The sequence below is a fragment of the Astatotilapia calliptera genome, chromosome 5 (assembly GCF_900246225.1).
Source record: "Astatotilapia calliptera chromosome 5, fAstCal1.2, whole genome shotgun sequence".
NCBI classification, from domain to species: domain Eukaryota; kingdom Metazoa; phylum Chordata; class Actinopteri; order Cichliformes; family Cichlidae; genus Astatotilapia; species Astatotilapia calliptera.
This window is the reverse complement of record NC_039306.1, coordinates 2,536,769-2,546,768: the sequence shown is the minus strand read 5'-3', so window position 1 is coordinate 2,546,768 and position 10,000 is coordinate 2,536,769. Positions and strand designations below refer to the sequence as shown.

The following is a 10,000-nucleotide window of genomic DNA, read 5'->3' as shown; positions in this document are numbered from 1 at the left end:
ATGCTCTTAAATCTGGGAGTAATCTGGGTCCTAAACTCCGTATACTTCAGGTCAAACAACACTGCAGCATCACTTAGAGTTAAAAACTGTCTAAATTCTTTCATCTTTAATAAAACGATCAGCATTGCTGCTTTACCAGGTGTAACTATAAAGTTTAACTTCCAGGCATCCATGAAAACAAAATTTATTACATTTAACGGAGTTAGAAGTTAGCAGGAAGCTAGCGGAAGTTAGCTCGCTAGTTTCGCTAGTTACCTAAGCATGATATTGCATGTTCTGACTGAGAGATTTCTGAAACATTCAAACGTACAGCTCTGCTATCACTTCCAACATAAATGAAGACAGGAAACTAAACAGCAGTGACGTTTGTAGGGTTACTGAAGTTGGGCTAGCTGGTATATAATGATGTGCTACGTGATCGCTAGCGACACAGCTATGTTAGCATAACATAAACAGTGAAGCTGGAGGACGAACACTAACACTTTTCCACCTATAAAAGTTAACGTTAAAGTTCCTCATGGTTAGAGACAAATGCAATCGCATGGCAGGATGCTGTAAACGGACCAAACTTCAGTCAGGAGAACAACTGAGATAATCCATCCACAATACGAGGTTAGTCATTAATATACTGCAACAACATGGGAATAGAGCAGCTGCCAGAGAATTCAACATTAATGAATCAATGGTACAGAAGTGGAGGAAGCAAGAAGAATGAGTTTAATAAAGTTTGATTTATCTGACTGCTTTGTTTCGCTTAATGTGCCTTATAATCCCGTGCACCTTATGGTCCGAAAAATACGTACTGCACACTGCAGTTTAATGTTGCAAAGCTCCTCTTTTTAACTTCAGTGGATATTATACATGGTTATGCTCAGGATATGTCAGCCCATTTCTACTGGAAATGCCTTTTGGTTAAACTTTCAGCAAGGAATTTGCATTTGCACTGTTACATTTTTATAAAGCTTTAATGTACATAAAAACAGCTGCTTGTTTAAGTGAAAATAAATGGAAGGTTGTCTTTTTGCGCTAGTAATGTTGTGGAGTTGTATTTTGTCTCGCATCAATTATATCGTCAGTTATATCGTTATCGCAAATTTTCAAATATATATCGTGATAAATATTTTTGGCCATATCGCCCTGCTCTACCCGTGTTTGTCTTTTAGTGCAGATCAGCTCCAGTCAGAGGAAGCTAGCCCCTCTGTGCAGCAGCGCCCCCTGCTGGGTGGTCAACACTTACTCCACCCACCCACTCCTGGACCTCCACCTCCTCCAGCTGTTCTGTGGGTTCTGTAATCTCCAGCTGTGTGTGCTGGGCCTCCTGGTCAGATGCTGAACCTCCTCCACTGCCTCCCTTCCATATAGAGGAGCAGCGGCTCTCCTCTGAGCCCCTCACTATCTCTTGTCTATGAATGACCACCTTACAGGGGTGGAGATGTTTGCATGTTGGCCAGAACTGTAGGAGGGTGTCGTGTGAGCAGGTCACATGGGTCCCACCCACAGTCAAAGGTTCCTGATCCTCTTGGTGTAATCCAGAGAGCTGATCTGGATCCAGGCTGAGGACGGAACATTTAGCCTCAGTTTGTGACCCGTCGCCTGGAAACGGCTGATGGGGTGGCGTCGACACCGCCTGCCCGGGGATGTGTGAATGTGATAACTTGAACGAGGTGACGTAGCAGCTTCACATTCATACCGAACGTGCATCTACGAGGAGACGGAGGGCGAGCACTGGAGCCCACCATAACTAATGAACCGAATCCCCCGAGGACCGCGGGACGCCTCGCAGCAGAAATGATGAGCTCAGCAGTTCCATCCATCATCTGAGATAAAACGCCGTGCGGGGAAATCCGGCCTCGAGCGGTCTGGTCCAAACGGCGAGGCGGGACCTGTTAATTATGAAGTCCTGCTGGAGGACAGCGGAGGAGACTGAGTGGATGTAATGGCTTAGACGCGCCTCACTGCCATTTTTAATGAGGAGACTGAAGATGAGGAGGAGGAAGGGTAGAGGATGGGAAAGTGAGAGCCTGCTGATAACAGTGTGTCATTAGAAAGGTGTAACTGATCGTGTGTGTGTGAGACTGACCTGGAAGCAAACAGCAGGGGGCGCTGCTGCACACGCGCAGTAAAGCTGTTTTCCTGCTGCAATGTTTATTTTTCCAGCTGTCTTTGAATCTCTGATCTGCTCTCTCTCCACAGATATCAAAGACTCTCTGATGCAGGCGCTGGCCAGCTACGTCTGTTACCCACAATCCCTCAGGGCTGTGGAGAGGATCCCGGAGGAGCAGTGAGTCTGGTTTGATTGTTTTCCAGAAAAACCTTCAGGGTGACTGAGCTGCTGCTCTTCAGTGATCAGTAAACACTTACTCGCCCATCCCACCTGGACAGGTGGCCAGTCCATCGCGGGTGACGCACACTCGCCACTCACTCTCTCACCTGCAGTCAGTTAAGCTAACGAGCGCGTGCTTGGCGTGTGGGAGGAAACCTGCGACCTTGGGGAGACGCTTCCTGCTGTGAGCCGATGGCGCTAACCGCTGCTCCACCGAGAGGGGCGGCCGTGAGCTCATGTCCTGCAGCGGTCCAATCCCGTGGCTCCAGTTGTCTTTGAACCAACCAATCAGCATGCCACATTAAATACCAGCGGCTCCCCTCCTGTGTGAATTCGGACGCAGCGCTCGAGTCTTTGCGATGAGACGCATTTAAAATAGAAAGTCTAAATCTGCTAATGGTGGATTCTTATTGGCTGGCAGCATTTAAGGCTGTTAGAGGGTTTAATAAAGCCACGCTGTGCCCTCTGTAACATGCTGGAGTTTGTGGGGTGGTGTAGTTGGATCCATGCACTACACCCACTCTGAGAGCTGTTTTCATCTGACCTCTGACCCTGAAACCTGCCGGCAGGGTTCAAACATCAGGGCGGGACCAGCAGCGGGGCGTCGGCAGAGACGGCGGGCAGTCTGATGTGAATAACAGCTGCGCTCACAAACGGAGCTCCTGAAGGGATTGATGTCATGTGGTGTCAGCTCGCCACAGCTGATGGATCAACGTGTGTCCGGCGTGCAGCTCGTGATGAGCGGCCTAGTTTGTCTCCTTACACTAAACGACACACGGCATCGTTTCTGAGCATCAGTCAGGATTAAACGTCCTTCAGCTCTGTCTGCTCACAGGGAAGTTACACGATGTGTGCCGCCGCCGCCGCTTCCTCCCTCGGTCCACGCCCGAGGGCTGTGTGTTAGTCCTCTCCACGTGTAGCACGCTCGCACTCTGACAGCTGGGTGAGAAGTGGGTGCATTGTTTTTATTGTTTGTGCCTTTTTAGCTGCTGTAATCGAGCCTGATGTGCGAGCCGAGCCAGAGCTCTGCTCACTCAACGTCTGCGGTGACGTTAGCAGCATCAGAGCAGCTGTTCAGCTGTCATGGAAACAGCTGCTCCCACTGAAATGATGTTTATGTGTCGGAGCTGACAGGAAGTGACGTGTTGATGCTCACCTGTCTGATTCCAGGCGAGTGGCCATGATGAAGAACCTGCTGGCTCCGTACGAGCAGAGACCCTGGGCCCAGACCAACTGGATCCTGGTCAGACTGTGGAGGGTGAGAGACACACACACACACACACACACACACACACACACACACACACACACACACACACACACACACACACTCCTAACAGGCCAATATCCAAACTGCCTTTTATATAGAAGGTTTTAGAAAACGTAGTAGTAGAACAACTTAACTGCATTTTTATCCAGGAAACAGTTATGGACACTTTCCAGTCTGGTTTTTGTAAATTGCATCCCACTGAAACGGCCTCCCTTACAGTATCCACTGATGTCTTGATGGCAGCAGACTCTGGAGAGGACGCAGTGCTGGTCCTGCTGGATCTCGGCTCTGCTTTTGATGCTGTAGATCACAGCATCCTGATAAACAGACTCGAGAACTTGTTTGGGATTACTGCTGTTGTTTTAAAATGTCATATTTGTGTGAGAGATCTTTTACTGTTCATGAATCGTGGAGCCTCAGGGACCTGTCCTGGGTCCAGTTCTAGTTCTGCTTTATATATTCCCCCCGAGCCAAATTATTAAGCGCTATAAAAATATCTCCTATCATCTCTATGCTGATGACATCCAACTGTACTGTTCCTTCAGGATTTCTGACTTTTATAAATTGTCTAATTGAAGTCATTGGTTGACAGAAATCAACCAGCGGTTAAATGACAATTCCCTCCAACTAAACTCTGATAAGACAGAAACTCAGCGTATCAGCTTCTTAGACCCTCCTGTAAAATCGAGCCTCAGAAACCTCGGTGCCATGTCTGACAGCTCGCTGTCGCTCGAGCAGCCGGTCCGAAACTGTTTTTATCATTTACTGAATGTTTCTAAACTCAGACTAATGGAGTCAAAGCCTGAACTTGAGGTGATTATTCGTGCTTTTACTTCCTCTCGGTTAGACTACTGTAACCTTTTACTTGTTTTAACAAATCAGCCTTAAATCGTCTTCAGACGGCGCAGAAGGCTGCGGCGCGACTGTTAACAGGCTCCAAGAGGAGGTCTCGTGTTACTCCAGTTTCAGCTTCCCTTCACTGGTTGCCTGTAAGTTTTAGGTTTGATTTTAAAATTTTAGCTGTAACCTTTAGAGCAGGTCTGATAAATATTGGAGACCATGTAGGGCCCTACATGGTCTCCAATATTTATCAGACCTGCTGACACGGCACTCATCTTCTCGAGCTTTACGGTCATTAGATCAGAGGCGCTGGTGGCAGCGCCCCACGGCTGTGGAGTCTCTCCCACGGTCTCTACGCTGCACGGACTCATTGTTTTAAAAAACAGCTGCAGACATTTTTATTTAGAAAAGCATTTTATTAATTTCCTCTTATGTTGTTTTATTTACAGTTGCGTTGTTTTATATTTCCATTTCTTGTGTATTAAAGCACTTTGTGGTTTTTATCTGTGAAAAGCGCTATAAATCAATTTTACTTGCTCAGCTGTTATGAGCAGGTGCTGCGATCCTGCCGTCAGCTCTGGGCCACGGTGAAGTCTGTTCATGCAGCACATTTAAAAGAAGCAGAGCTTCACAGGAAGCCGACAACAGAACAGTATCTTTACAGGATGACGAGGTTGAGCTCGAGGCCAGAGAGTCGGAGTGAGACTGGAGCAAAAGTAGAAGCAGCTCCTGTATGAAGGGCAACAGCTGAAAGAACTGAAGGTGTTTACTGAGGATCAGCAGACCGCAGTGTTCAGACTAATGCACCAACACATTCAGTCTCTATAGGAATCCTCCACGAAATGAAGCTCGCAAAGGGTTAACATGTTCACGCTGTCTTGCCTCAGGTGAAAGTGGAGCAGCGGCTGTCACCAATCACAGCCAAGCTTTGAACAGACTGACGGATGCACCGCCCTGAGTGGTCGAGAGAGGCCGGTCAGCACAAGCAGACATGGCGTCTTTCTTTAAGATGAAAATCAGCGTTTAACCAGTTCTTTAGGTCATCACGGCCGTTTAACAAAGATACAGTGACGTGTTCGGGCTTTTGCTCAGTATTTGTTGTCTAACACAAACATTTATTGATCGTTTATTGTTAATTAATCAGTGAAATCAGCACTGATGAAGTGTTAGTGCTGCAAGAAGTAAAGCAGCGTCTGGAAGATGATCAGCACTGATGCTTCAGCGATCATCTTCCAGACGCTCCAGTGTTTTTGCAGTTTGACTGAGAGAAGCTGTCTCCCTGCAGCTCTGCTGACCTTCATCCCTCTCTCTTCCTCAGGGTTGTGGTTTTGGCTACAGATACACTCGCCTCCCTCATCTGCTGAAAACCAAACCCGAGGATGCCAACCTGCCCAGTCTGCAGAGTAGGTGCTCTTTGCTGTTCTGTCTGTGCATGCCTGTCATCAGCTCCCGTCTCCTCCTCTTGGTTTGCAGCACGCTCCCGGTTCAGGTGCTCGCTCTTTCATGAATTTCCATAAATAAATTGAGGCGGCGGCCTCGTCTGCAGTTTATTTTTGCCGCAGCTCTGCCGCTGTGATTTACGGCTTTAATCATCAGCGTTTGTGGAGGTGAACGTCAGAAATGAATCACCAAAGTTGTGTGTGATGTTTGTGCCGAGATGAAGACTGACGTTTTATTTTAGGAAGCGGCTCTGCAGCGCTTCAGTGTTTGTGCTGAAAAACACAGACGGCCTCGACTCGCCGTTGACATCATGCAGAAACATCTGCTCTCAGAGTGAAGCGCTGCTCGGTCCTCGCACGCCGAGCTGTGGATCGTCACGTGGAGGCACTTTAGCAGCCCGTTCACGCCCTCTGATCCCGGCCTGCGGTGCTTTATGGGAGCGTCTGCATCCAAAAACACCTGCCCTGCACCCCCTCACTGACTCTTTTAAAGAGCTCAGGGTGGAAAAATAAAAGCCAAATGCAATAAAACTGCTCGACACACTCAAATAACAACAGTGCAAAAAGGAAAGTAGCTCACTAAATTCTTTTAAAGGGGAAATTCATTCATTACTTTAGGTCAGTTATACACCAGCCTCTCTCCTGGACGTCTCCATACCTGCACAGGTGTTTTATCTGCACCGTCCAATCTTCGTCCTCTTCGTAGCTTCCCTCAGTTCCTCCTCCTCTTCACTGACTGTCTTGGATCTGTCTGCCTCACTCGGAGTGCTCCTTCCAGCTTCTCAGCGCACTCCCAAAGGACAGAATAGAGATTCAGTAGAGACAGAATAAACACAGAATAGAGACGGAGTGATAGAGCCACTGCCTCTTCTACGTCCAGCATGCCGACTACACTATGCTACGCCTCCCATCAGGTTTGGGCGCTCGTGTTTCCCAGTTTGTTATTCCTGCTGATGATCTGCTGGGTCAGCGTACAGAGCGCAGGCACAGAGCTCGAACCCCTCTCCTCGTCTCTAAAACTGAGGGATGGATGAGGGTGGTACACTGAGAGTGCAAACACCAGAGGTTAAAGATGAGTAATTGGTCAGACTCAGGGCGTGGCATGGGTCGGAGGGCGTGGCTGAAGTCAGAGGGCGTGGTAGTGACTGTGTCGTGAATATGAACTGGGACAGAAGCTCTGTCCGTGGTGCTGAATCCTGTTTGTGTCCCACCCGAGTCTTACTCCTGCACGGACGCTGACTTCTCTGTGCTTCTCCTTTGCATGCCTTTCAGGAGATCTGTCCATTGCTAGTTTCCAGAGTAAGTTGATCATTTCACCTCTCCCAGTGTTGTCCTCGCTGTCTCTGTCTCCTGCTCCCTTCCTTCTGCTCTCCTGAGCCTCCTGAGCCTGACTCAGCCAGAAGTGCACGTTGTACTTAATCTATAAACGACCCTCTGGTGGAACTCGGTCGATACTCAGCGTTTCAGGTTGGAGGCACAGCTGCCCCCGTTGAGGGTTTTTTTTCCTCTCCAGCTGATCTGAATCTTTGTCATTTTTTGCTTTAGATCAGGGGTGTCAAACATAAGGCCCAGGGGCCAGAATTGGCCCAGCAAAGACTCCAGTCTGTGGACAATTCTTGAAAGTTATTTCAGAGTCTGTTTCTTTTCTTGGTGATAAAGACCCACCGTTCAGGTGATTTAGTAATATAATAATAACAGTTATGGTAATATGTGTCGTTTTGGCTGCTGTTACAACCAAACTTCCCCTTGTGGGACAATTAAAGGATTATTCTAGTCTATTCTATTCTTTTCTATGTACTATAAGGTTTAAATAAAAAAAATAAAAAATTCCATTTTTTTCACTGTTGACTTTAAAATAGATTACTGCCAAAAATGAGCAGAAAGGTTGTTTGGTAATCACAGGACAGTCGAGAGTTTGACTCGTTTCTTATCATCTGACAGGCAACAGGCATTCAAAGTGAGGCGTGCTCGCACGTCACAGGTTACACGTGTCGTTGAACGTCTTCACGCTGACGCGGCGCTCGCTGGTCTGGCCTGAGACCAAAGTGAGCTGTTTGTTTCCCGCAGCAGAAGAAGAGTTCGACATCCTGCTCTGGATACTTGGAGTCTGTCTCGCGTGATGTCCACATCGAGCTTTTTCCTTCGTTCTTCATTATGACTCATTACAGAAACTCTGTTGGATTGTTGTCTTACTGTGAGCTCATCTTTGGACGTCGTTCGGTGGAAAAACGGACAAGTATAAAAGGCGGAGGCGGTCTGGGTGGTGCTCATAATGCAGCTGCTGTGCGCTCGTGGCGGCTGCCTCGGTTTAAAGCTCGAGGCCTAATAGCTTCGTTTCATTGTTAATTGGATTCATATTTGTGCTCCGTGTAAACGGCTGCGGCACTTTTTATTTTTTAGTTTCCTTCAGTCATAAGAAATCAAATCTGTAGCTGTGCTGATGGAGCCCAGAAAAACTCAGTAATCCCAGTAATAAATAGGACTGGGTATCGTCACTGGTTTCTAGAATCGATTCGATTTGAATCTGGGAAACTTTGCTTCAGACAGTCACAAATATTATAATTCAGATCACTACATATTTTTTCTTTTTAATAATAATAATAATAATAATAGCATAACAACATTGATAATTACAGAATTTTTTTAAAACAAACAAAAACAAAACAAAGAACTCAAAAAAAAAAAAAAAAGAAAAAAAAAGTGAGGAAACCAGAAAACCCATCATGTGAACCCCTCCCACCATCCCCCCACCCCTTTACCCCTGTATGGCTCTCAGCCTCATCACATTCGTGTATCCAGACAGCCCATATTTACACCTCTCTATAGAAACTCTCATGCACAGGAATCAACACCCCCACGATAAAACTGCAGCATTCAGGGAGTCGAATCAGCAGGGCCCAACCGGGGATCAGCTCAAGGCAGACCCAGGCAGTACCACCGTCTTTGGACCTAACAGACCATCGAGATGGCGCAGATCCCCTCAGATCCCCCTTTGTGTTTATGTCTTCGTGCAGAATCGTGTTCCTGCTCTCATTTACTGTTTTGGTGGTTGTTTAAATTTTGTGAGGTTTAACCTGAGATTCTGGCGTTTTGGGCAAAATAAATTTATATTTCAAAAATCGATTCAGGATTTTAATGAATCGATATCACGTTATTCAAGCCAATCGATAAATTAATTATCAAAACCCGCCCCAGTAATAAACCCCAACTGGGACGCATCTCACAGCATCGTACTTGAGACTCAGCGGGTGTTTTTTGTTATATTGTTCAGAGGGCAGAGAGGATTGGATTTAATGACTCCACGGAGCTGCCGTCAGCTCCCGGAGGAGGCCGAAGCGCCAGAGAGCCGTCCTTCATCTATTTGCTGCCTCCTCCTCCTCTCCTCAGTGTTCCCTGCTCTCTTTGCCGTGTCCTTCCTCCTCCGTCCCTCCTCTGCGTGTCTGTGACCGTTTTCCCTCGGTGTCCCGTTTCCTTTCACTCATGTTTGCTTTGGTTTTGAAGAATATGACAGACATGTAGAATAGAATAGAGTAGAATAGAATAGGCCTTTATTGTCATTGTACATGCACATAGAGGAAACGGCGAGTGTCTGTAACGCTGTCCACACGGCGTCCTACACCTGCTGCTGCTGCCGGGGCGGGCCGGGCAGCGTCCGGTCCTCTGCTTTCTCTCTGCTCACCTGTCCTCTGTCATCTGATTGGTTCAGAGCCGTGCCCGTCGTTGCTGCTGCAGAGACACATGGCGGAGCTGCTCAGCATGGATAAAGACATGGCCGCCTCTTTCCTCAACAGCGTCCTGAACCAACTCAACTGGGCCTTCTCAGAGTTCATCGGCATGATCCAGGAGGTAAGAACAACCAGAGTCCCAGCAGGTGCGGGGGAGGACGCGCAGGACGCGGCGTTGAATAGAAGGTCCAGAAACACCAACTCTCATTATTTAAACATCAACAGAAACGACGAGTGCTTAAAAACCCTGAAATTCTCTCATTAGTATTCATGTCCCGTTACAGCATGTTTAATAATGTCTTTAATATTTATACTCAGTACCTCCGACTCACTTTATTAATTACTGATACTGAAGTAAAGTTTGATTGGAGCTCTTCATAAACGCAGATCATTCGTTTCAGTC

At 47.3% G+C, this 10,000-nt stretch overlaps 1 protein-coding gene across 6 annotated transcripts in view; it reads left to right on the top strand.

The window, feature by feature from the left end:
* The window catches only part of rnf123 (ring finger protein 123), a 112,898-nt gene that overhangs the window by 27,541 nt on the left and 75,357 nt on the right, over positions 1-10,000 (top strand). For 5 of the 6 annotated variants that reach the window (XR_003272367.1, XM_026166582.1, XM_026166581.1 and 2 more), the window contains 5 exons: positions 2,194-2,281; positions 3,494-3,581; positions 5,752-5,836; positions 7,145-7,171; positions 9,579-9,718. Coding sequence is in view for 5 of the 6 variants with exons in the window: in XM_026166582.1 (XP_026022367.1) it covers positions 2,194-2,281; positions 3,494-3,581; positions 5,752-5,836; positions 7,145-7,171; positions 9,579-9,718 (428 nt within the window). In the remaining variant the exon portion in view is untranslated. The remainder of the gene's footprint in view (positions 1-2,193; positions 2,282-3,493; positions 3,582-5,751; positions 5,837-7,144; positions 7,172-9,578; positions 9,719-10,000) is intronic. The other variant, XM_026166578.1, reaches the window with a different exon arrangement.